This window comes from Nannobrachium achirus, assembly GCF_963921795.1.
Source record: "Nannobrachium achirus genome assembly, chromosome: 5".
NCBI lineage: Eukaryota > Metazoa > Chordata > Actinopteri > Myctophiformes > Myctophidae > Nannobrachium > Nannobrachium achirus.
This window is the reverse complement of record NC_137814.1, coordinates 2722404-2750026: the sequence shown is the minus strand read 5'-3', so window position 1 is coordinate 2750026 and position 27623 is coordinate 2722404. Positions and strand designations below refer to the sequence as shown.

Here is a 27623-nt window from a genome sequence, read left to right as displayed (position 1 = left end):
AGGCAGTGAGTCTGTTCTCCTGGACTGTAGAACCTCAGACTCAACTAGAAACACCTGCTCACCTGACAAGACTGTTGGACTCACCTGCTCAGGTAAAAGACAAACTACACTTTATTGATTATTAGTTTACAGTCAAAGTAATATGACTTTTTGAACCACTTCAAACCTATATTTAGTTCACTGTATTCCCAAGGCTGGATACCAGGCCCACTCCCGTTTTCACTCTAAAATAGCAGATCTACAAGCGGTGTTGTACCCGAACGCGTTCAATGAACAATCGTTCACGAATGCATTAATATTTTGGCTGAACGTGAACTGAACGTTCTTTGTTTCCGCTTGATGAACGCTATTGTCGAACGCGTTCATTCTGACGTCCATGAACGGCGCTCGTTGGCTCGTTCGTGCAGTGGTCCGCGGTCGTCTGTCCTCGCGTCTTTCTTTTCATTCACATGCTCCAATAGCACCCAGCTACAGACTTGCAGACCTCGCGGACGTTGATATGTGAGCGGTGCTGTTGTCTGCCTGGGTGCTTCTCTTCCAAGTTCACATGAAGCGCTGTGTGAGTCTCCGCCTTGTTACGTCTCGCAAGTAAAGCCTGACTATACTTCGCCGTATGACGTGTGTTGCACGCCAAAAATAGCTGATCTGCAAGCTCACAACGTGTCGTCGCATCCACGAGACAACGTGAGCTTGTAGATCAGCTATTTTAACCACCGCTTAAACATGCAGATGTGTGCGACGTTTAGAAACCTCTGCCTTCACAATAAGGGTGCAGGAAGACTGGGCACTAGTGGGCACCTAAATATTGTGGGCACTTCAATGTTAAGTTGGATAAAATAATTGCTGTGTGGTTCTATATGGGCTGTGTCAATAATTTTGACAAATAATAGCTTAGTAATATAAACAAAAGAAGAAAAAATGTAATAGACGAAAGTTTAAAAATATTACGTTTAAAAAAATTACTAAAAAAGAACTAAGCCCTTAATTATTTTATACTGTAGCTATTGAAAAATCGCTAATCTACCATCTCTGCAAGCTTGTAGATCTGCTATTTTTTAAATTGTGGAAATGGGTGCAAATCTTTGAATATATGTATTTCTTTGTTACTCAAATGTTACTTCTGGGGGGTCCCTGGTGTAGTGTTCTATATCCACAATAATAATATAATATAATACTTCTGGGGGGTCCCTGGTGTAGTGTTCTGTATCCACAATAATAATATAAAGACTCTCGGAGACAGGACTGCCGTGTACTCTCTTTACTTGTCAGGTTCTGAATAATCAACACCTGTGTGGTATATAATCACATACATCACATGCACCTGTGTGGTATATAATCACATACATCACATGCACCTGTGTGGTATATAATCACATACATCACATAGCACCTGTGTGGTATATAATCACATACATCACATGACCTGTGTGGTATATAATCACATACATCACATGCACCTGTGTGGTATATAATCACATACATCACATAGCACCTGTGTGGTATATAATCACATACATCACATGACCTGTGTGGTATATAATCACATACATCACATGACCTGTGTGGTATATAATCACATACATCACATGCACCTGTGTGGTATATAATCACATACATCACATGACCTGTGTGGTATATAATCACATACATCACATAGCACCTGTGTGGTATATAATCACATACATCACATGACCTGTGTGGTATATAATCACATACATCACATGACCTGTGTGGTATATAATCACATACATCACATGCACCTGTGTGGTATATAATCACATACATCACATGACCTGTGTGGTATATAATCACATACATCACATAGCACCTGTGTGGTATATAATCACATACATCACATGACCTGTGTGGTATATAATCACATACATCACATAGCACCTGTGTGGTATATAATCACATACATCACATGCACCTGTGTGGTATATAATCACATACATCACATGACCTGTGTGGTATATAATCACATACATCACATAGCACCTGTGTGGTATATAATCACATACATCACATAGCACCTGTGTGGTATATAATCACATACATCACATAGCACCTGTGTGGTATATAATCACATACATCACATGCACCTGTGTGGTATATAATCACATACATCACATGCACCTGTGTCATACATCCTGGTACATACAACCAGTGGCCCTGGACACTACACCTGGAACTAAATATTTTGAGAAGGGGGTCCATGGCCAAATGCATATCATGTTGGGTGTCCTTCACATGAAAACGTTTGGGCACCACTGACATAGAAACATAGGTCTTTTTAAAAAAAAAACCTTAGAAGGATTTGAAATATTCAAAGACTTTCACAAATGTTCACGATTTGTCAAAGATAGTAGACCTACAAGCTCACAGCTTGTATATCTGCTATTTTTCAATAGTTAAAGCTCAAAATAATGCGTAATAATGCGTTCCCAGTTTAAATGGGTTATCCTCTCCCCCTATGAAGAACATTCATGTGTGTGTGTGTGTGTGTGTGTGTGTGTGTGTGTGTGTGTGTGTGTGTGTGTGTGTGTGTGTGTGTGTGTGTGTGTGTGTATGCTGCACTGCCAGCTAAATAAGTCTTTGTTAGGCCGTTTCCCCCCCCCCACCCCTTGTGTGTGCGTGTCTCCCACGTTCAGCCCACCCTTGGATTCAGTACTTCCAGCGCACCAGATCTACAAGCTTGTATTGTGAGGAGTTGTGAGCTTACAGATGGTCTATTTTAGCAGACAGTTAACCCTAGAATAGAGACAGGAGAGTTCTTAATGTTTATTCTATTGTCTGTGTACAGAGCCTGATGATGTCAGGTTGGTGGGAGGAGCCAGCAACTGTACTGGTAGACTGGAGGTGAAACACCAGAGAGAATGGAGACCAGTGTTTAGTTATAACTGGAACCAGAAGTCATCATCTGTAGTGTGCAGACAGCTGGGCTGTGGCTCTGTTGTTTCTACAGAGAGTAGACATGGTTCTACAGATCAACCTACATGGAGGATTAGATCTAAATGTGTTGGATCTGAATCTTCACTGAGGGAGTGTCGAGGATTAATGGAGTCTAGGACTTCCTCCTCCAGTCTGGAGCTGATCTGTTCAGGTAACAAACAATGACTTCAACAATGACACCAATCTATACTGTCTGTCTGTCTGTCTGTCTGTCTGTCTGTCTGTCTGTCTGTCTGTCTGTGTGTGTGTGTGTCTCTCTCTCTCTCTCTCTCTCTCTCTCTCTCTCTCTCTCTCTCTCTCTCTCTCTCTCTCTCTCTCTCTCTCTCTCCCTGTGTGTGTGTGTGTGTGTGTGTGTGTGTGTGTGTGTGTGTGTGTGTGTGTGTGTGTGCGCGCACGCGTTCCTGCGCTCCTGAAATGACTGATTATTTCTATGTAAAAGCTGTCATATAACACCTCATCCAAGCAATCGACGCAACGTGACACAATGTCCCGCAAAGTACTGTCCAACATATGGAGCGTCGGCCATTGCGTATTGCGACGTACCAATCTGAACCAATCAAATAAATAAATAATAATATAAAGTGTTTGGGGGGGGAGGAACATGGTCATTTACCTCTATGGACGTTGCAGTGAAACCTCGCTCAAATAGAGGCTCCGCGAACGAAAACAGGAGGGGTGGGCGACGTTGCGGCACGACGCGTTGTTGCTCACGGTAGATCTGGACGTCCTCATTGAAACAAATGTATTTTAATGAGATTTCATCGCTCATGACGCGTCGCTCGCGTCGCATCGCAGGCAATGCGGATGAGCTGTAACATGCAAGTCAATGGGTGAGAAGCAGATGGATTATTTCTATGGTAAAAAGCTGTCATATAACATGCAAGTCAATGGGTGAGAAGCAGAACTCCTTGCTAACGTGCTATTGGACAAGGACGGGTGTGGGAGGGGCTTAGCAAAGGGTCAATCAGTGTTCAATAAAGCATTCAAAGATTTTCACTTACAATGTTCAAGATTTTTGAAAAATAATAGATCTACAAGCTCATAATATGAGCTTTAATGAGTATTATACAACAGAAGCAATCTGATTGGTTGAATTAGCTATCTACCCGTGCTTCAAATGAGCATTACTGCACAATTCATTGAAATGTAAAAAAAAGAAAAAAAGAAAACAAACAAAAAGAAAAACAGCTGTGCTAGGACCTGTACGCGGCTACGCTAGCAGTTTCCATGGGAACAAAGGCAAAAACCTGGCATAGAAAATAGCTATGAATTTCTATTGAATATCTTCATTACTATGAAATTTAGATGACATTTTTTTGTATTCTTCTTGCACATGCACAAATAATAAACACACGTTTTAACATAATTGTAACCAGGAATCTAATGGAAATGTTTCAACCATTCTTTATTGGTGAAACACACACAAATATCACATTTCTGGCTTATATTTAGGCATACTATAACTTTCATAAGTAATCAAAACACATTTCACTGATCAGTATCATCCATCTCATCACCAAACTCCACCTGATGGTCACCAAATGAACCCCATGGGACATTAGTTGACCTGGACAACAAGAAGACATCTTAACTGGATTAATGCCAGGGGCCACAAGAGGCCGCTAGAGTGCCAGGGATAGACCCATTGACCACCAGTCTAACATACAGGGAGCCACGTAGCAGTGACGCGCGCGGCCACGTTGGTGCATGTGATCAATGTGACCCGGATGAAGATAGCAACAATGTTGCTATAGGATATCATTCATTTTAGAAGATCGATTTTCGGCGATTCAGCCGTAAATTAAACTTTGTCGCTGCCCTGGGAACACAGTTCAGAGAAAAAGGTCTCTAAAGATGTGAGTTTTTATTGGAGTCGACGGTGCGGTGCGGCGGCGTTGCCCGATTACGGGCTGTGTAAACAGAATCGCAGCCCGGGGCTAAAAACACAGATTGAACACAAAAAATAACTCAGGATTGTGTTGATCGTGTCCCAAACAACAATAAAATAAGATAGGGTTGTCCCAGAGGTGAAGTGGCCGTTTAATAATAATAGACAATTTAATGACCCCCCGACAAGCTTCTAGAGACAAATCTAGCTACTGTTTCTGCTGATTTGGGGACACATATTGTTTACAGGAGCCAGAGATAAAACCCTATTTTCCTTCCTTTTCCCTCTCCCTGCCTCCATTTTCTGCTTGCCTGCTCCTCAGTGACACGCACGCCACGCCACGCCACGCCACGCCTCTCTCTCTCTCTCTCTCTCTCTCTCTCTCTCTCTCTCTCTCTCACTTCCTCTGCTCACACACACACACACACACACTTGGCCTCAGCAGAGCTCACTGCCTCACTCACTACTGTTTGAGTGAGTTAACTTCCTCCCCAACAGGTACTGCCGTGCAAAAATGTATATTATTAATTATTATTATTGTTATTATTATTATTACCCTAAAAACACACATGTGCATCTGTTCACATGCACGCGCTTGCGCGCGTGTGCACCCCACTAGAGGTCTGCAGCGGTCTTTTAATCCCTGCGGGCGGGAGCAGGCGGTCAAAATAACGCCAGCGGACCCCGCAAAATCCCGCACTCTCCCGCAATAAACGAGACATAGAGCTTATATCTATACTTTAGCAAGATGTGAACGTGTAGAGAACGTAATTCGCCCTCTCTTTCTCTCTGTCTCTTACTCTCTTCCTCTCTCACTCTCTCCCTCCGTGGCTCCGTCCCTCGCCCTCTCTCTCTCTCGCTCTTCCTCTCTCTCGCTCTTCCTCTCTCTTTCTCTCATTTGTTCTCACGCTTTACCGTGAGCAGCGTGTCGCGGCGGTATTGTCATTCATTATTTAATTCAATATATAACTATTTATACATGTCCCTCCCTCCCATCGCAATATAAACACTTCCCCACATGTGTGTGCAACCCCTCACAAATGCTCCTCTCATCGCGCACACTTATTGTGTTTGGTAATGGTTTTGGATCTCAATGTGTCTTCTATGGGAGGGAGGCTGGACGCGCATAATTTGTTTGTTGCGGGCGGGAGCGGACGGACAGGAATTGTCTGCGGGGTCGTGCGGGCGGTCAAAAATGAAATCATTGCGGCGGCGGGCAGGAGTGGTCAGAAATCATGCTGGAGCGGGCGGTAATGGGATAAAATAAATCAGTCCCGCACAGTCCTCTACACCCCACCCCCCCCCCCCCCCCCCCTAGCGACTTCCAGCTACTTCTGAGAGAGCCACTAACTACTTCCGTTACTGGGGAGTTGGCAACACTGATAAGAAGTAATTGTTCAGAATCTACTCTCTTGGTAGGCTGCAAATAACCAACACACCAACATAGCCAGCTCAAAATGTATGCTTATCAACAGATAAATATCAGCTACTGCCATCGGTTAATGTCAGTTTAATTTGCCGATACATGACCGATAACAGCAAATATCGTCCAATACCGATGTGTAGCTGATTAATCGGACTTATTAAAAGTTAATTAATTGTTATTGTTCATTCCTAGTGAGCAATACTGTCTCCTATTCCTTATAAATACTGTCTCCTATTCCTTATAAATACTGTCTCCTATTCCTTATAAATACTGCAGTTAATTTAGTGTCCATCATCAATCTTTATTCCTCCACAGACCCTCCAGAAAAGCCTTCAGTATCAGTGGATCCACCAGGAGAAGTTGTTGAGGGCAGCAAAGTGACTCTGACCTGCAGCAGTGATGCCAACCCACCAGTAGACATCTACACCTGGTACAGAGACAACAGATACATTTCCACTGGTCCTCAGCTGGTGAAAGAGAATGTGTCTTCAGCAGACACTGGGCAGTATGTCTGTCAGGGGAAAAACACACATGGATCACAGATATCACCTCCAATCTCTCTAGATGTTCAGTGTAAGCGGAATACACTATTTTAGGTTCTTGTTCAGTAACACAACAGGATTATTTGTTGAAGCGTGTTTAGCTTTTGTGTCATGAAGAGGGCTTTTAAAGTGACATAAATGTTTCTCCAACAGATGGTCCTAAGAACGTCCTTTTGGCAGTAAGTCAACCAGGAGATGTTGTCAAAGGAAGATCAGTCACTTTCACCTGCAGCAGCAGTGGATCAAATCCACCAATCCAGAGTTACATCATTTTCAAAGACAACGCTATAGTGGAACAGAGGAAGACAAAGACCATCTCTAACATCCAACCCAGTGACAGTGGAACATACAACTGTCAGGCAAAGAACAACATCACTACAGTCAGTTCACCTGGAGTCACTGTTGATGTTCACTGTGAGTATTTGAACGGTGCAACCGCTCCTATGTTTCACTTCGTGTCAACCATGACGTCAGCACAGACCAATCAAAAGCTGTTCTGATCATGATGTCATGTGTTAAGCAAACAGAACAGACCAATCGATCGCAGGTTTGACAATAACGTCATGGACACATAGGCTTGCGATTGGTTCGTCAGTTTCACAACGCGTTAAACAAAACAATTACACTTTATCTTTGATCTGTAATAGTAACTACACTTGCACAGATTGTGGTTATTGTCACAGGGCGCCAGGTAATACATAGCTCACATAAGCTTAAAATGTGTTTAACAAAATAATTAGCACTGTTCACAACATTTGATTGGTCCGTGCTATGTTGACGTCATGGACAGTAGGGCCTTTTATGAGGCTGTTCAAATTCATACGAGCTGAACAATATCTTTGATCTGAGATAGTAACCACACTTGCACAGATTGTGGTTATTTGTCACAGGTCTCAGGTAACACAGCTCACATAAGCTAAACTCCTCCCTTTTGTTTTATAAACGACAAGAAGCTTCCTTTGGCAGGCAAAAGGTATGTCTCTCCTTAGGACCTCAAGTGTATAGAAAGATTTCAATCATTCTACGAGATTCAGGAGGTTCAACCTTTAGGGTGACTGTCTTCTCACCAAGGGTCTTCATAGAAATCTGCATGTTTATGACATTTCATTTTACTTTTTTCCCATGTAGCTTGTAGCGTAGCTTACTACATTTCTTTAGGGATAGCTTCGCTGTAGCCATTTTTAATCAAGAGTAACTAGTAGTTTAGCTTACGTTTTCCAAGTAGCTTGCCCATCAATGTGTATATATATATATATATATATATATATATATATATATATATATATATATATATATTGTTATTAAAAACTCTTACCATGCCACAGACGTAGATTGACGTAAATGGGCCAAAAGCCGGCAGTGCCAATGACGTATTTTTATTTTTATTTTATTTTTTAAGATGTCAAAATGACCTGAGATCAGAGAGATGCTTTTCTCTGTTTGTGTGTTGGCTCCCTCGTTTAGCTGATTGAGAAAATGTGTGTCCATTCTAGTGGATGGACACTTTTTTTGATTCATTCAGCTCTATCTCTGGAACCATTTGTCTGATTGACAAAATTATTTTTGCCACTGAATCACAACAACTGTGTCTGTCTCTGTGGGGGAAAACATCTAAAATTGCATAGTATAGTAAAGAAATTGCATAGTAAAGAAAACATACAAAATCCTGGCACAGGGGCTTTGGGGCCATTTTGGCCTGGCATGGAAAGTGTTTGTTATTGTTCATTCCTAGTGGAAAATACTGTATACACGACACAGTTTTATTTTAGTATATACGTTTATTCTTCCACAGACCCTCCTGTAATTCCCACAGTATCAGTGGATCCACCAGAAGTTGTTGAGGGCAGCAAAGTGACTCTGACCTGCAGCAGTGATGCCAACCCACCAGTAGACATCTACACCTGGTACAGAGACATCACATATATTTTCACTGGTCCTCAGCTGGTGAAAGAGAATGTGTCTCCTGCAGACACATTACAGTATGTCTGTCAGGGGACAAACAGACATGGATCACAGAGATCACCACCACTCTCTCTAGATGTTCAGTGTAAGCGGAATAAACTCTCTTAGGTTCTTGTTCAGTAACAGTGTTGAAGTGTTTACTTTTTGTAAAACCTTTTTTGCAAAACAAAGCCTTTTCATGCTTTGTCTCACAACAGCGTCGTCCAAAACGTCAAAGAATTACCTAATCAGATGTTCACATATTAAACTTCTTTTTGACGTCTAAGTGAGGTCATATTTCGACGTGATAATATTGGATCTGTTTTGGAGGTCTCTCAGACGTGCAGAAATGTTCGATGACAGATGGACTTGATCTGCTCCTGTTCTGGAGTTCTTAGAGATGTTTGCTAGGTTAGCTTAGCTTACTACATTTTTCAAGTAGCTTGCCCATCAATTATTGTTCATTCCTGGTGGAAGATACTGCATACACAACAAAGTGTTTTGAGTATATCAATGTTTATTCCTCCACAGACCCTCCGGTAATTCATTCAATATCAGTGGATCCACCAGGAGAAGTTGTTGAGGGCAGCAAAGTGACTCTGACCTGCAGCAGTGATGCCAACCCACCAGTAGACATCTACGCCTGGTACAGAAACCTCAGATATATCCCCACTGGTCCTCAGCTGGTGAAAGAGAATGTCTCTTCAGCAGACACTGGAGAGTACATCTGTCAGGGGGTAAACAAACATGGACCACGGCTATCATCACCTCACTCTCTAGATGTTCAGTGTAAGCAGAATACACTTTTTAGGGTCTTGTTCAGTAATACAACAGCATCATTTGTTGAAGCATGTTTAGTTTTTGTCTCATAAAGAGGGCTTTTAAAGTGACATAAATGTTTCTCCAACAGATGGTCCTAAGAACGTCCTTTTGGCAGTAAGTCCACCAGGAGATGTTGTCAAAGGAGGTTCAGTCAATTTCACCTGCAGCAGCAGTGGATCAAATCCACCAATCCAGAGTTACATCATTTTCAAAGACAACACTACAGTGGCACAGAAGGAGATATTTACCATCGCTAACATCCAACCCAGTGACAGTGGAACATACAACTGTCAGGCAAAGAACAACATCGCTACAGTCAGTTCACCTGGAGTCACTGTTGATGTCCGTGAGTATTTAATTAAGATATACGTGTGTGTGTGTGTGTGTGTGTGTGTGTGTGTGTGTGTGTGTGTGTGTGTGTGCGTGCGTGCGTGCGTGCGTGCGTGCGTGCGTGCGTGCGTGCGTGCGTGCGTGCGTGCGTGCGTGCGTGCTGCGTGCGTGCGTGCGTGCGCGCGCGCGTGTGGAGGGTGCCACAGCTGTGGAAGTCCTCCTGCGTCGTCCCCGGTGCCTAAGAAGAGCCGCTCCTCGGTCCTCAACGACTATATACCACATACCAGCCTTGACATCACAGGTCATGAAGGCCTTTGAGCGGCTGGTACTGAACCAACTGAGACCGGCGGTCAGTTTGCTTACAAGGCTGACATCAGGGTTGATTACGCCATCAGCTAAATGCTCCATAAGGCATTCACCCACCTCTGAGGTTTGATTTTTTGATACGCACACACACATCTTATGCTTCATGTATGTCTCCGTCTTGTCCAGCCATGTTCCCCGAGTGTGGCAGACCCCAGTACATCAGACCTGAGGCTGATGATAATGCCAGGGTCGTGGGAGGCAGTGAGTCTCGTCCTGGGGATCATCCATGGCAGGCCTCCGTGCAGCGCAGAGCAAATGGTTCATCTGATCCGTTCCAACATAAATGTGGAGGAGTCCTCATTGCATCCTGTTGGGTTCTCACTGCTGCTCACTGCATGTAAGCTAAACTAAACTAAATTCATGTTTGATGGTGATATTCAATGACAGAAAGCACTGCTGACACTGGATCCTTCTTCAAAAAAGAATCCCTAAAGCCATAATGAGTCAGTTTACCAGACATTTGTAATATATAAAAAGGCGATATACATGGTCAATGCATGCCATGAACAACTCAATAGTGTTATTATGTGTTATGAGTAATTATGTTGCTAATTAACCCAATAGAGATTTAAGTTTTATCACTACAACAAACACTAGAACCTGTCGTTTTGGGGACTGCCCATAACAAATTCGGACTAATGAACCTTCGGACTAATGAACCTTCGGACCAATGCCATGGCACCGTAGTTTTTAGTAGAAATCACTAAGCACACAGACGACCATGATCGATTTCAAGCTTGCCGTTTCAGATGACCGCTATATGGAGTACGTAAGTATGTCATTAAATTAATATGACATCAAAACTTCGTGCAAAAACCCCCATTGACTTTGAATGGCGGACTCGGAAAAAAACCCAGAAACTTTGGCGCCACATAACTCTGCCATACTTTTGCCTTGCAAAGTGATTTAAACTTTAAAATGCCCACACAACTTTGGTCTTTTTCCAGCCAATAGGCATGAGCTGTAAGCCCCGCCCCCTCTGTATTCCTATTGGCTGGGTTTAAACAGCTACTACTCCAGTTCACAGCATGGTACCGTCTTGAAACTTGGTGTCTGGACTTAAACGGCCAATAGGGACTTATTACTCAAGCCCCGCCCCCTCTTAAGCCCCGCCCCTATCTTCCTATTGCTTTGCTTTAAACAGCTTTATCTCCAGTTTGCAGCATGGTACCGTCTCGAAAGTCGCTGTGTGTACTTACATGGCAAATAGGAACTATCTGTAAATGCTTAAGCCCCGCCCCCTCTGCCTTCCTATTGGCTGGGCTTTAAACAGCCATATCTCCACTTCCCAACACGTTACTTTTCTAGTTATATTGATGTATTACCCGCTTATTGTAAGTCACTTGCTAAATGCCTAAATTGTAAATTATAAATTGAACTCCATATATGGGCATAAAAGTACACCAATAGACATATACAGAAATCTCCATATATTGGCATGAAGGGAAATTTGCGGGTGCAACGGGCCATCGGTGGGACATGCATTTCCAGCTTGTATCGTTCCTGACTTGCATTGTTCCTGACTATAGGACAATATAGTATAATGATACATTTTAATTACATATTGGTTGATAAACTGTTGTTGCATGATACTATTTCTCCAGTCTCTGTTCTCAGTACATTCAGTGGTTGTTTCTTCAGTAAGAACTCCACAGAGATGCAGGTGGTCTTAATGAATGATGGTTGTTTCTACAGTAACATGCAGGTGGTCTTAATGAATGATGGTTGTTTCTACAGTAACATGCAGGTGGTCTTTATGAATGATGGTTGTTTCTACAGTAACATGCAGGTGGTCTTAATGAATGATGGTTGTTTCTACAGTAACATGCAGGTGGTCTTAATGAATGATGGTTGTTTCTACAGTAACATGCAGGTGGTCTTAATGAATGATGGTTGTTTCTACAGTAACATGCAGGTGGTCTTAATGAATGATGGTTGTTTCTACAGTAACATGCAGGTGGTCTTAATGAATGATGGTTGTTTCTACAGTAACATGCAGGTGGTCTTAATGAATGATGGTTGTTTCTACAGTAACATGCAGGTGGTCTTAATGAATGATGGTTGTTTCTACAGTAACATGCAGGTGGTCTTAATGAATGATGGTTGTTTCTACAGTAACATGCAGGTGGTCTTAATGAATGATGGTTGTTTCTACAGTAACATGCAGGTGGTCTTAATGAATGATGGTTGTTTCTACAGTAACATGCAGGTGTTCTTAATGAATGACCGGTTGTTTCTACAGTAAGGAATCCACAGAGATGCAGGTGGTCTTAATGAATGATGGTTGTTTCTACAGTAACATGCAGGTGGTCTTAATGAATGATGGTTGTTTCTACAGTAACATGCAGGTGGTCTTAATGAATGATGGTTGTTTCTACAGTAACATGCAGGTGGTCTTAATGAATGATGGTTGTTTCTACAGTAACATGCAGGTGGTCTTAATGAATGATGGTTGTTTCTACAGTAACATGCAGGTGGTCTTAATGAATGACCGGTTGTTTCTACAGTAAGGAATCCACAGAGATGCAGGTGGTCTTAATGAATGATGGTTGTTTCTACAGTAACATGCAGGTGGTCTTAATGAATGACCGGTTGTTTCTACAGTAAGGAATCCACAGAGATGCAGGTGGTCTTAATGAATGATGGTTGTTTCTACAGTAACATGCAGGTGGTCTTAATGAATGACCGGTTGTTTCTACAGTAAGGAATCCACAGAGATGCAGGTGGTCTTAATGAATGATGGTTGTTTCTACAGTAACATGCAGGTGGTCTTAATGAATGACCGGTTGTTTCTACAGTAAGGAATCCACAGAGATGCAGGTGGTCTTAATGAATGATGGTTGTTTCTACAGTAACATGCAGGTGGTCTTAATGAATGATGGTTGTTTCTACAGTAACATGCAGGTGGTCTTAATGAATGATGGTTGTTTCTACAGTAACATGCAGGTGGTCTTAATGAATGACCGGTTGTTTCTACAGTAAGGAATCCACAGAGATGCAGGTGGTCTTAATGAATGATGGTTGTTTCTACAGTAACATGCAGGTGGTCTTAATGAATGATGGTTGTTTCTACAGTAACATGCAGGTGGTCTTAATGAATGATGGTTGTTTCTACAGTAACATGCAGGTGGTCTTAATGAATGACCGGTTGTTTCTACAGTAAGGAATCCACAGAGATGCAGGTGGTCTTAAGGAATGACTGGTTGTTTCTAGGGATGCGGTATCGGTACTCGTGGTATCGGTACTCGACCCGATACAACCCTATTTTGCTGTACTCGTACTCGCCAGATACTTCTCACGGCAGCGCCCGATACTCTGCTGGGGCGTCACAAGGGGGAGAAAAGTGGGACTGAGTTACTAGGGCTCAAGGTGAAAGCCAGGGCCTTAATTATTTTATACTTTTGCTATTGAAAAATAGCAGATATGCAAGCTCACAGTGCCGCACTGCGAACGAGGCACCAGTGCTCCAACGATACAGCTGCGACCACTTAAAGGCATCAGCATCACGGCATGCCTTGTTGCGCTAAACTTACCTCTAAAGTTGAATCTCTTTCATATATCCTTCACCACCTCACGCAAATTGCAAAGTATAGGCTACTGTAGGTAAGTTAAACTTCCCACTAGAAAGCTGTGTGTGTTTGTTTGTTTGTCTCTGTCGCTCTTGTCTTGCAAGCTCGCTCTCTCGGTGAAGTGTGTGTCTGTCTGCAGGGACGTGCAGAGAAATTTTAGAGAGGCAGGGGCTGATATTTCTAGAAGGCCTTTTGGTGGACAATTCTCTTGAATGCAGCCTTCAGTTATGGTATGGAAAGGGCCCGGGGACATTTGCATTTTTTACCATAGTAAAAAAATGCATTCATGGACACTTTTTACAGACTGATCTGGCAGGGGCTCAAGCCCCCGTTGATGTCAAATTGTCAATGTGTGTACGTGCCTGCCTGCCAGTGTAGCACAGCTGAAAAAAGACGATTGATTGAAGAGAATAGAGATTCTGTGGGCTTCGCCACCTAGTGGTGGAAGAAATTACCTCTGGGAACTCAGATTGCTGTGGGCTAAATCAATGAATGCATTTCTGAGAATACCAGAAAAAAATAATAATTTGACATTATGTTATAGTTGCGGAAATTGGATAATATATTTTTTTAGAGAAAAAAAAAAAAGCGTAATTTAAATACATTTTGTATTATTAATTGTACTCGTATCGGTACTCGGTATCGGCGAGTACTCAACATGAAGTACGGTCAGCAAAAAAGTGGTATCGGGACATCCCTAGTTGTTTCTACAGTAACATGCAGGTGGTCTTAATGAATGACTGGTTGTTTCTACAGTAAGGACTCCACAGAGATGCAGGTGGTCCTGGGAGGAGTGAACATTATGGAACGTGAAGACCCTGACCAGGTCATCCCTGTGCTGAGAGCCATCGTTCATGGGGATTACAGGGAATTGTGCAGCAATGGTTCACGCATCGCTCTCAATAATGACGTTGGTGAGGCCATGGTGTCATGAACATCAGTACTGTTTCAGAGAGAAACATTCCTCTTACATGGCTTTATTACAACATGTTGATCAATCGATTTTTTTTTTCTTTAAGAAAGCCAGTGAATATGTTTCAGTAAATGTTATAGTATCAGGTAGCAGTTTTGTCTGGATTTCTTTCTCTTCTCTATCTCACTGTTTGCTTGGTTGCTCTGTGGGGATCCTAATACATAAACAAACTAGTGGTGCTGAACTGTAAGATTATTATCAGCAGCATTGAAATAATGTAGTATTATGTTGTAACGTAATGCATGTTAATCAGAGATACTTACAGTATGTACCATTCTGTGTGTCAGCTTTACTCCAGCTGAGTTTCACAGAAAGCCCATTCTGTGCCAATGAAACCCGCCATGTTAAAACTGCCTGTCTGCCAAAGCAAGTCTTCCCTGATGGCAAAAAGTGTGTGGTCTCTGGATGGGGTGTCACTAAAGCAATAAATACCCAAAATGGTATGTATCTAACTACACATGATCAACCTTATGCCATAGGTATTTTAGAGAGGGTTCACATTTCATTAAACTATTTTGCATGCAAGTCTTCTTTTTCTAAGCTCACACCGACATGCCTACAACTAGAACTATTGATTTCATGCTCAAAATGGTCAATTATTAGCAGAAGTAGTATTAGTAGTATTGTTACTACTCTTTTGAAAAAAAAAAACACAAATATTTCAAATAGTGTCACGGTTTGGTACAGCAGGTTTAGGACTCAAGCGCAGAACGAAGGTCAAAGGGTTTTCCAGCCGCCTCCTCCTACCACGTTCTGGCGGTCGTGATCATTGCCGTCACAAAACAAGCTGCATGTTTAAAGTGCTCCATGTTGTTAAATGCTCCCCTTAGTCCCCTATAAATCACTTGTGCAACTTTGCAAGAAAGAAACGTGTGTAAATCCGTTGATAGAAGTGCAGCAGCAGCTCCGACCACAAGGAAGCACAAAGTAGCCTACCTACACTGTAAAAAACGTTGTGCCTTCTCGTTCTGACCACCGCAAAAACGAGACACTGTCGAGTACACTGTCAAAAATATTTTGTGAATTACATTTTTTTTTTTTTTTATAAATAAATAGGCTACAAATAAAATAAACATGCAGCTGTTAATATTATGGGCTCATTGGGCTGTTTGCAGACAAATACATTTACTGCACCCAGCATTTAGCTTGTCAGAGTGGTCTTGTTGGAGCGCCTCAGCCTCGGCTGCAGAGATCATGTGCAACTTCTTCCAGAGAGATTGATTGATTGATTGATTGATTGATTGATTGAAGACTTTATTAGAAGTTTGCTTAGGAAAAAGTAGTTTCATGACAGTACAGTTCACTGGTACAAGATCAACTAAAAGGAGATCCTAGTAAGCTTTTCGCCTTATTTACCCAGGAAACCTTTATGTACCTCATATAACATTGAATGACAGACGGACAGAACTCCATCATCATTTGAAAAAGGGCTCCTGCCCCCATCCATGCAGGGGGGCCCGCGATTTTCAGGGACGCCACTAATTTTGAATGCCTTCGGCAGACTTAAAATGAGCCATTTTAATCGCGATTAATCGCGATTAACTCCAGGATTGAGTGCGATTAATCGCGATTAAAAAAAATTAATCGTTGCCCACCTCTAATAAATACACAAGGCTAAGAAGACACAGGTGAACTCAAACAACAATCAACACTGGGATAGGCTGGGGCACAACAGGACACAGGAGGAGAACATAACTAATCAACAGTAGGTGAGACAAGACAGGATACAAACTACAGGGGCAGACAGGAAACACGGGGTACTAAACTACAAAATAAAGGCAAAACCAAAAGGCACAGTGTAACAGAAATACAAGACTAGATACTGAACAGCAACCAAAGTCCAAAACTCAAAGTACAACGGCCACTTCTCAAAAACCAACAAAGTCCAAGGGTCATAAAGAGTGGACGGTGACAAGCTAGTTAGAAATGTGTTTGGCATGAAGCTCAATACTTCTTCAGTCTTGACAAGAGAAACTTAGTGCAAGCCTCTAGAGAGAAGCTGAAGCCTACTTACTGTCCACATAGTCTTAAAGAGACAGTAGTACATTATGTGTCCAGGGTATAAGGGGACAGAATATGTATGCGTGGCGTGGAGTCACACCACACAGGAGTGGACTGTGACAAATAGCTCATCTACAAGCTCACGTGTCCATTTTGGCGGCTAAAATGTTTTTCAAAATAGTAAAAAGAAAAGGCAAAGAAATTAGGGATATTAAAATGTATACAACAGGTAGTTCCGACAAAGCAATCCGATTGGTTGAAATAGCTCAACCCGTGTGAATAACAAGCACTACCACACAGGTCTAATCAAACAAAGATATCAGCTGCGCTGGTCAGCTGGGGAAATCTCGCTTGTGCGCACGCCCATCATTTCGACCGGAGGATTAGCGACTCACTCCACGGAGGTTATGGTTAGGGTGAGGGTTAGAGTCTGGTGTCGAAAAGATGTGCGTCGTAACAGCGACACGCTCCCGAAGCAGCTCCCCTCTCCCCACACTATGCAAGCTGCTAGACTAGCATTTTTTCGTAAGGACAACAGTTGTATAATCACAATATTACACGAGAGGGTGTGGTTTAAGTGATTATTCTACCTTCTGCGCTGCTTTCGGGTACTCGCCCTTCGGGGCTCATGCCTGCAGCAACGCATGCGTTACAATAGTCATGTTAACCCACTTTCTTGTGTAATATTGCTTAAATAGCTCATGGTGTCTTTTGCCTCTCTGTGTCCTTGACCCACAGAGCCTACAAGGCTTTCAGACCTGCTGAAGGAAGCTGTTGTTCCCTTGATCTCCAAGCAGAGATGCCAGGTTGCCTATGATGACCGCCTGGATGATACCATGATCTGTGCAGGATACATGAGGGGAGAAGTTGATACCTGCAAAGTGCGTTTGTGCATGTCTCTGTGTGTGTCTCTGTGTGTGTGTGTGTGTGTGTGTGTGTGTGTGTGTGTGTGTGTGTGTGTGTGTGTGTGTGTGTGTGTGTGTGTGCATGCGTGCGTGTGTGCGTGCGCTGACTCTCAGTATTAAAGTGGTTGTTTGTCCTTCCAGGGTGATTCAGGCGGTCCTCTGATGTGTAAACAGGATGAGATTCATTACATCTCTGGTGTGGTGAGCTGGGGGGATGGATGTGCTCAGAGGAACAAGCCTGGTGTCTACGCCAATGTGCACAGATATGTGGACTGGATAAATGAAAAAATGTCTGGTGATGGTGATGATGATCCTGATTATCCTGATCCTGATTATCCTGATAACACACATGGCAGGTGTAAGACAGTTTAAAGAGTGTAAGAGAGTTTTTAAGACAGATTTAAGTTGAACTTGATTCAGAAATGACATAATCATACACAGTTATTCCATGACCGCATGCAAACGCTTCATGACCCTCTTTTGGGCCGTGATCCACCACATGAGAAACCCTGTTGGGTGATTGGTGGATGGTTTTGACCTGCTCTATATTAGTGTCATGTGTAAGAAAACTGTTTTGAACTGGCTTTATATCAATAAAACGTACTTGATTGACAATGTACTGTATGCAGTTCCTTCTTTCTTACAGGGTGAAAACTTGAGAAGTTTTACTTGATAACATTTTGGAAAAGTATCTGTGGTCCAAAGCAAATTGACCATTTGTCAACAAGGCTCTGTCTGCCTTGTTCTGCCCTGGTTCCCCCTTATATGGTTGTTTATGTTGTTCTGCCCTGGTTCCCCCTTATATGGTTGTTTATGTTGTTCTGCCCTGGTTCCCCCTTATATGGTTGTTTATGTTGTTCTGCCCTGGTTCCCCCTTATATGGTTGTTTATGTTGTTCTGCCCTGGTTCCCCCTTATATGGTTGTTTATGTTGTTCTGCCCTGGTTCCCCCTTATATGGTTGTTTATGTTGTTCTGCCCTGGTTCCCCCTTATATGGTTGTTTATGTTGTTCTGCCCTGGTTCCCCCTTATATGGTTGTTTATGTTGTTCTGCCCTGGTTCCCCCTTATATGGTTGTTTATGTTGTTCTGCCCTGGTTCCCCCTTATATGGTTGTTTATGTTGTTCTGCCCTGGTTCCCCCTTATATGGTTGTTTATGTTGTTCTGCCCTGGTTCCCCCTTATATGGTTGTTTATGTTGTTCTGCCCTGGTTCCCCCTTATATGGTTGTTTATGTTGTTCTGCCCTGGTTCCCCCTTATATGGTTGTTTATGTTGTTCTGCCCTGGTTCCCCCTTATATGGTTGTTTATGTTGTTCTGCCCTGGTTCCCCCTTATATGGTTGTTTATGTTGTTCTGCCCTGGTTCCCCCTTATATGGTTGTTTATGTTGTTCTGCCCTGGTTCCCCCTTATATGGTTGTTTATGTTGTTCTGCCCTGGTTCCCCCTTATATGGTTGTTTATGTTGTTCTGCCCTGGTTCCCCCTTATATGGTTGTTTATGTTGTTCTGCCCTGGTTCCCCCTTATATGGTTGTTTATGTTGAATTTGCTAAAACATGTTTTTTGGGGGGGAAAAACATGATATTCCCAGTCACTGTACTGCACCTGGGATGTTCCTTTTTACTGACACCGAGTTTAAAATAAGAATTGAATTCACAGAACATCAATACGAAGCAACTGAAAAACAATCAATGGTAGTGGATGGAGAGACAGGATTTTTGTCCAACCAAGAAACAACAACCAATGGGCGCAAAGAGGGGCACACCCACAGGCGGGACAAAGGGTCAATTGCAGGGGAATCCTGGGCATGTTGCACCTGGGGTCTGATAGAGTGGAGAATCCTCCTCTCCAGTGTCTTCATGAGGTGAGAGGTCAGCGCTACAGGTCTGAAGTCATTTAGTTCACCATGAACGCCCCTTCTTGGGTACCAGAACAATATCTGAGGTTTCCCACAGTGTGGGAACCTTCCCAAGATGCAGACAGACACTGGCTACTGCCTCGACAAGGTGTGCAACCTTGTCGAGGCCGGCCACTTCCCTAGGCAGTGCTTTTGATCCCGGTTTGCACCGCTCAAAAATAGCAATTGTACAAGCTCGATGCCACACTGTGAGCTTGTATATCTGCTATGTTTCACTAGTTAAAGCATACAATAATGGTTAAAGTAATAAGGGGACATACCAGTGTTCATCTTGTCAGAACATTTGTATGCATTTTTAGTCATAATCTTTTTAACTGTTCTGTTGTAGTTTGATTCATATTTTAGTAATCTGAAATGTTTTAGTTTTAGTCGACTAAATCTACAGCATTTAGTGGATAAAAACAATATTTTGGCGGTGCCTTCATGGTGTCGTAATGGCTGATCTTACACTTGGTTGCATGACTTGTCTTTTAGTTCTACTGGATCTCTTCCCTACAGTACCTATAGTCCAGGCGTTTCGGGCAGGAATAGGGTGGAATCGTGCACTTTATGATAGAAGCATGACATTTGGCACACAGAACATGCCATATGGAACATTTTTGGCTATAGAGCCATCGCAGATTTGTCTTGGGAAACTTGTGGGAGTCAATCAAAGTTGGGCTCTCATAGACTTTACTATACAGTACAATAATACAAAAACATAAATATGCTTTAAGTAGCATGTGAGATGTCAAACTACCGTAATTGCCGGACTATAAGCCGTGGCTTTTTTCCCATGTATTGAACCCTGCGGCTTATACAGCGGTGCGGTTTATATAAAGAATTTTACAGCTAACGGCCAGTTAGTTTGGTTTACAATGGTCTTTAACAAGGATTTATATATAGATTTTTACAGCTAACGGCCACTAGGGGCACTCTAGCAGGAAGCAGGAAGGACACCTGCGGCTTATAGTCAGGTGCGGCTTATACATGTAAACATTTGTTTTTTGTTCTAAATTTAGCTGGTGCGGCTTATATTCAGGTGCGGTTTATAGTCCAGCAATTACGGTAGGTGTTTTTCTGGATTCTGAATCCAATGCAAGCATTTATTTTGCAGGAAAAACATTCCTTGAGCTAAAAACTGACCCCATAAAACTATGGTTTAGTGATGAGTCATCACTTTTCACAGTTTTGTGGCGGCCTTTTCTCGGAAAGGAATATTTTTTCGTGCAGAATCCAGAAAAACACCTAGTTTTTGTATTATTTTACTCTATAGTAAAGTCTATGAGAGCCCAACTTTGATTGGCTCCCACAAGTTTCCCAAGATAAATCTGCGATGTCCCTATAGCCAAAAATGTTCCATATGGCATGTTCTAACTGTGTGCCAAATTTCATGCTTCTATCATAAAGTGCACGATTTTTGCCTGAAACGCTCTGACTACTCCCTAACATTTTAGTCTAGTTGTGGGCTCGCTGACAAGCGAGGCCAGTTTGTTCTCCCAAATCTTTATATAGTAAGGTTATTCTCCTCAAAACTGACTGACAGTACAAAGGCAGGGCCTTTAGCCAATGAGGGCGCAGCATTCTTGGTGACGTCACCACCAACAAGTGCGACCCGATATAAGTAACAACAACAACCAAATTACATCTTTTGTAGTTTTTTTAAAAATATTTAACTTTAACTAGAAATATTGTTCCTATGAAACAGTGTGGGCTCGCTTGTAACTATACTCTGCAGCGTGTTAACTGCAGTGTTGGGCAATATTACTTAGGAGAGTAATCGTTACATATTACTTATTACTCCTTGGAAAAAGTAATAATATTATATTACTTATTACTTGGAATCAAGAGTAATATATAATATATTAAGTTATATTACTTTTTTTTTTACCCCGCAAAAGAAAAGAGATGCAGGGTACAACGACACAATCTGTTTAGCCAGCTCCTTTTAGAACATAATCCAATTTATTGGAAAAATAAGTCTCCAATCAACCAAACAAGCTTTATTTGACAGCTGTGATCAGTGCAGTTACAAGAAATTTAAAACTGTCATTAATTTTGACCCATGGTCTTTCCCTAAGAATAAAGGGATATAGTCAGAAAGCAGCCTACTTTATTAGGAGTATCTGTAAATTGAAAAACAATCCAGCACCACGGAGATGAAGAGAAACTACTTCTCCCTGTGTGTGAGACACGGGAGCTTGTGTCGTTGTGATTAAATGAGAAGAGGAGGGGCTCACTGACCCTCTCTCTCTCTCTCATAAGTAATGAGTAACGAGGTGTTTTTTTTGGCAGAGTAAAGCGTTATATATTACCGTTTTTGGCAGAGTAATACCTTACACTACTCGTTACTGGATAAAGTAATAATATTACAGTAATATATTATTAGTAATTCGTTACTGCCCAACACTGGTTAACTGTCATGTGAAGCTCAACCAATACTCCAGCTAACACCACTCCCAGATTTCCCACACCTCAATTGCACCTCATTGGCTGCCTTTGTACCGTCTGCGACGGAACTCACTAAATAATGAAGATAACATAGTGTTCTCGCCTTTCAGGCGAGCCCACAATTACCCAATGTAGATCTTTATGCCCATACATGGTGTTCCATGCGAGCCCACAATGTTTCATAGGAACAGTATTTCTAGTTTGTATTTGTTGACCATGTATGGTCTTAAGTTTTAGTTATCATAGCTTATTTAGTGTGTTTGCTTTAGGCAGCACACTATCGTATCCGGTCTGAGAATTTCTTGCCATTAAAGTGAGGTACCTGCCTTTTGTAAACTTTTGCACAATATAAAAGTGGATTGATTGATTGATTGATTGATTCTTTTATTAGACAAAAATGGAGAACAGTACAAGTATAGTCAATACAATTGAAATGTTGTACAGTACAAGTACAGTTAAACACCCTGCCCAAAAGGAACATCCCAAATAAGACCTTTTACGGTCTTTTTTACGTCGGAAGTCCTTGGTAATCCTTGAAGCTTTTGGTCATGCTTCAGATGACATCACAATATTGTAATATAAAGACGTTATTCGGTTCCCAGTGGGATCCTCGTGACTCGCCTCAGTGCAACCACACTTTCAATTTCCCAGAATTACACCGCTCTAGTTAGCGTGGTTGCTAGACTATTGTATTCGCTCCTAGATTTCTTTCCCAAAGTGGACCTGTGTTTTGTATAAACTCACTGAGATGTTATCCGGGTTGGGCAGCTGTTGGGAGGCTGAACAACAGAAAAGTCAAGCTTTTGCAAAAGTGTGACGTGCAGTAACGTGACTGACTGACAGACTGACTGACTGCCGGTGGAGGTTTTGATAGTAACTGACCATTTTCCCCAACTGCCACTCAAAGTGGGCTACTGGCCAATCATAGCGCGTCCTTGCACAAGCGTACCGGCCAATCAATCACAGCACGTCCTTGCACAAGCAGTATAGGATTTGGGGCACTCTGGGGGCGTCTGCATCGCGGGGCTAGAGCCATACCTATTCAGCGTGAGACACAGAAACAAACGTTGGTAGGCCAATCGGAGGCAGGTCTTTCCGTACACAGTAGTCATTTTTGAGCGGTGCTAACCGCTCCTATATCTGGCTTTCTGTGTGTGTCTGTAGCCTGAGGTGTCTGTAGCCTGAGCCTGAGGCTTCGGGACGTTGTGGCATGTATGCACATAAAGGCACCGCTCACTTCTCACTGGTTGTGATTTTCTTCAAGAACAGCTGAGCCGCGCAACATCAGGAACTGGATGGAGACGTGCCAATAAAGCTCTGTTGAATTTAATCGATAAGTCCCGGAAAAGACACGTTGTGATTGGCCAGTAGTCACTTTGACTGGCAGCCTGGTCTCCGGCACTTCCAGACTTATCTTTGAGCGGTGCTCCTGGAAAAGGAGCTGTAGCTCCAACATCTGGCTCTGTCCGGTCAAAAACCAAGGAGAAAACACGTTCACAAATGTCCGAGGTAAACTGAAGTGTGGCCACATCAGGCCTAGATATGGCATGCATCCTGGCACAAAGCGTAAAAAACTAGGGAGAAAAAAACATGTTTAAAAAATGTCCGGGGCTCAAAGTTTGCTGTATGCCCAAGGGTCCCATTGGCCAAGCTTCCCAGGACGCGCTGTGATTGGCTATAGCGGGGCGCTTGATGAAATGAAAAGCACAGCTCACTTCACACTAGTTGTGATTTTTATATCTACAGTATGATGACGCCTTTCCGTGTCTCTCCCCCTCTCTCTATCTCTGCCCTGTGTCGTCAGTTATAATCCTAAACGTAACCAATCGATTCTTAACAGAATGTCAACCAGATGGGGGTGTGGCCTCCCTGTGAATGTCAGGAATCATGTATTTTTGAGCGGTGGTAAACCGCTCCATAGAGTGGCTGTGCGTGTGTCTGTAGCCTTTTTCCTCAGCGTTTTGCCATAGCAAAACGTGTGTGTGGTGTAGCATAGCCTGTACATCCTAGGACTCAAATCCTAGTCTGAAGACGTTATGCAAGCACGACCACCGCTCACTTCACATTGGGTGTGATTTTTATATCATACAAATTATGGTTCACGGGATGTGAAAAATATTCATGTGAAAAAAGTGGAAAAAATAGATAACACGTCATTGTTGGCGCTGATCAGTGTAGTGGAGGTCGCCGGATTAGCCGCGGACGGACGGACCTTATTTCAGTCATTACTTGCACAAGCAGAGCGCGCAAGTACTGTGATCGTCTGAGTGTGTGTGTCCTTCTTAGTTTAAGCCCGTAGCCCAATCAGTGACCAGCATTTCTGGCAACGTCATCATTAACAGCCAATGAGGGACCAGCATTCCTGGTGATGAACCCGGCATGGCCAGTGTTGATGCCAGTCGTGATTACACCTCATGGCGCGTTGTGCTGGTGCACAAGTAGGCCATACATGGCCTACTTGTGCACAAGGCACAAGTAGGCCATACATGGCCTACTTGTGCACAAGGCACAAGTTGGCACCTCGACAGAGTGCAGTTTCTAGTTTCAATTTGTACCATCTTTTCTTTCCTAATATCCTTACTCTTCCTTGCTTTAACAACAGAACGAAAGAAAGACAACAGTGTAAAGGCCTTTGCACTCAGGGTCTGGTTTTCCGCACAGAAAAAAAGGACATCAAATGAGCATGTGATGTCTCTATGAGCTCATGCACACCGGGTCCGAGTTTGTCCAGATTCAGACAATATAGTCTGGGTGCCATGGCATTGGTCCCAAGGTTCATTAGTCCGAAGGTTCATTAGTCCGAAGGTTCATTAGTCCGAAGGTTCATTAGTCCGAAGGTTCATTGGTCCGAAGATTCATTAGTCCGAATTTGTTAAGAATACTATGCCTAACCTTAACCTCAGTAACTCTAAGGACTAATGAACCTTCGGACTTATGGGCAGTCCCCATTGTCCATTTCTTGTTTCGCACGGGAAAATCGGACCCTGTGCGCAAAGAGAAAGGCCCTAAGTTCGGTTGGAACCTCGCGGGTGCGAGGTTGCAGTGCACGTGAAGCGTCGCTCAGTCAAAGGAGATGAGCTGAGCCTCCGCCTGGGCGCTCTGCTGCTGCTGCTGTGGCTGCCGGTGTCCCCCACTAGGGGGCGCTCTCTGCTGCTGGTACACCTGCTGCTGCTGCTGCTGCTGCTGTGGCGGGAGGGGGGCAGCAGGAGGAGGAGGGGGGGGCATGCTGAGCGCAGACCTCATGCCCTGCATGTCGAACGGCTGCTGGTACCCGGCGTAGGCCATGCCGTCCGCGGGCAGCGGCGCCGCCTGATGGGACATGGGGCCGGCGGGCGGACCCTGGTCCGCTCGGGGGAGGTAGAACTGCTGCTGCTGCGGCGGGGGAGGGGGAGGGGCGGGGAGACCCTGGTGGTAGTCCTGGTGGGACGCCAGGGTGGTCCAGCCGGAGAAGGCAGGGTTAGCGGTGGGTGGGGAAGAGGGGTCTTCCTGGCCCGGGTAGGCAGGCGGCCCGTTGGAGACGGAGACGGCAGCGGCGTCTGCGGAGTGGTGCGCGTAGCCGTTGGCCATGCCGGCGTCCGCGGCCCCCGGCTGGTACTGCCCGCTCTGGTAGGGCAGGCCCTGCGCCTGGGGGGCATAGGGCATCTGGGGGAAGTGGGGCCCCGGGGGTCCCGGGCGGGCCTGGGAGGCGGCGGCGGCGAGCTGCTGCTTCTGCAGGAGCAGCCGCTCGCTCTCCTCCTGGCCGCGTCGCACGGCCTGCAGCCGCTGCGTCTCCAGCAGCTCGCGCTTCCGCTGCCTCATGACGTCCAGCTTGCGCGCCAGCTGCTCGCGGCGCCGCGCCTCCGCCTCCTCCCGGCGCCGGCGCTCCGCCTCGCGGTGCTCGTCGCGCAGCGCCTCCAGCGCGGCGCGGGCCTCCAGCGCCTGCGCCAGCTTGTCCTGCAGGCGCTCGTGGCGCAGCCGCCGCTCCTCCAGCTGCGCCAGGCGCTCCAGCAGCCGGGGCCGCGCCTCCGCCACGCACTGGAAGAGCGACGCGGCGGCGCTGTCGCGCGCCGAGCTGCGCCGGCGCGCCTGGTTGCTCAGCACGCGGTTGAGGAAGGTGGACACGTTGTTCTGCAGGCCCTTCAGGAACTGCTGGTAGCTCTCCTCGGGCTCCTCCTCGTCGCCGCCCGGCGGGTACGGCCGCGTCTGGCCCGCCGCAGTGCTGTCGGGCTGCTGGAGGGGGGCGCCGCGGCGGTGGTGCCCGTCCTCCACCGGCGGCGGCAGGAGCTGCTCTGCCAGCGGCGTGGGAGCGGGGGCGGAGGGGGTGGGGCCCCGGCGGCAGGCTTCGGAAGAGAAGTCCTCTTGCTTCTTCTCCCAGTAGGGGCGGTTCAGGTAGCGCGCCAGCTCCGGGTGCTCAGCGGAGTCCTCGTCCGACGGAGCCGAGGCGTTGGCGGGGGATGAGTAGAGCAGGGCCGGGGCGGGCCCCCCGGGGGCTTTAGGGTAGTACGGGTAGGAGGCGTCCCTGCGGTGCCTGCTGGTCCTCTCCTTCTCCTCCGCCTCGCTCTGGGACAGGGCGATGGCCAGCTGCAGCTCCTCCTCGGCCCGCAGCTGCTCCTCCCTCCCCTGGGAGGGGACGGGCGCAGAGGGCAACGCCGTCTCCCCCGGATGGGACTGCTGCACGGGGCTCGAACCGGAAGCTTTGCCCTTGGCGGCCTTGCCGGTTTTACTCTTCCTCTTGGGGGAGCTCAGGAGCTCGTGGCAGGGGTCGCACACGCGCACCTCCTTGTCGCCGGCGACCTTGGGGACGACGGCCGTCTTGGAGGAGCAGCGGGCGCAGAAGGCCTGGCCGCAGTTGCGGCAGTGGTGCTTCATGGCGATGAGGAAGGCGAACGGCGCCCGGCAGCGGTGGCAGGTGTCGCCGTCGGCCCAGCGCGGCGGCGCCTCCCTCTCGGCCGAAAAGAACATGGCGTCGCTCTCCCGGAGCTCGGGGAAGACGTGGCCGTCGCTCCTCAGGCTCTGGTAGGCGTCCTGGACCGCTTTGCCCCGGGGCTCGGTGCGGAAGGCCTGCGCCCAGGCCTGGACGAGGTACAGGACCTTGGAGCGGACGTTGGCGTCCGTGGTCGGCTTCTTGACCAGCTCCTTCAGCTCCTCCATGCTCTGCCTGTTGGCCGCCTCGTCGCGGACCGCCGGCCCGCAGTTCTTCACCACGGACTCCAGGACCTCCAGGTCGTAGAGGGCCACGCGTGGATTGTTGCTGCTGTCCTTCAGTTTCTTCTTGATGGCACCGATGGCGTACTTGGCCGTCTGCGCGTCCCCTTGCTGAAGCAGGTCGCAGATCTGCAGGATGGCCTCCCAGTCCGTGTCCAGCAGAAGGGGACTGGTGGCCTTGTCCAGGAGCAGGTCGAAGGTGGCTCCAGCTTTGGCCATCGTTATCGTTGGGATTCTCAAACGGGTGACGGCTTTGGTCTTCAGGGCAAAACGAACATCCAGAGGTTCTCTCCCGGCAGCGTCTTAAATAGGCTGAGCAGAGCCGTGGTCTGACGTCATATATGATTTCCATATATGGAGATCCCCATCATCTTACAA

The 27623-nt window shown here is 45.2% G+C and overlaps 2 protein-coding genes across 6 annotated transcripts in view; one reads left to right on the top strand and one right to left on the bottom strand.

Moving 5' to 3' along the window:
- The window catches only part of LOC308285380 (scavenger receptor cysteine-rich type 1 protein M130-like), a 126898-nt gene that overhangs the window by 3147 nt on the left and 96128 nt on the right, over nt 1-27623 (top strand). For 2 of the 5 annotated variants that reach the window (XM_080726111.1, XM_080726112.1), the window contains exons 3-7: nt 1-92; nt 2804-3103; nt 6582-6839; nt 6962-7222; nt 8601-8855. The exon at nt 1-92 is cut by the window's left edge and continues 214 nt beyond it. In XM_080726111.1, coding sequence (XP_080582237.1) covers nt 1-92; nt 2804-3103; nt 6582-6839; nt 6962-7222; nt 8601-8855 — 1166 coding nt within the window. Of the gene's footprint in view, nt 93-2803; nt 3104-6581; nt 6840-6961; nt 7223-8600; nt 8856-9280; nt 9539-9659; nt 9918-10393; nt 10605-14592; nt 14751-15096; nt 15250-17548; nt 17692-17856; nt 18335-27623 lie in introns of those variants that run through there. The other 3 variants (XM_080726114.1, XM_080726115.1, XM_080726113.1) reach the window with 3 other exon arrangements.
- On the bottom strand, nt 25122-27464 carry LOC308285635 (hepatocyte growth factor-regulated tyrosine kinase substrate-like; the record flags this gene model as incomplete). The annotated part of the gene is made up of 1 exon (XM_080726466.1): nt 25122-27464. One exon carries the CDS (start codon nt 27462-27464, stop codon nt 25122-25124), a length of 2343 nt encoding a protein of 780 aa, XP_080582592.1.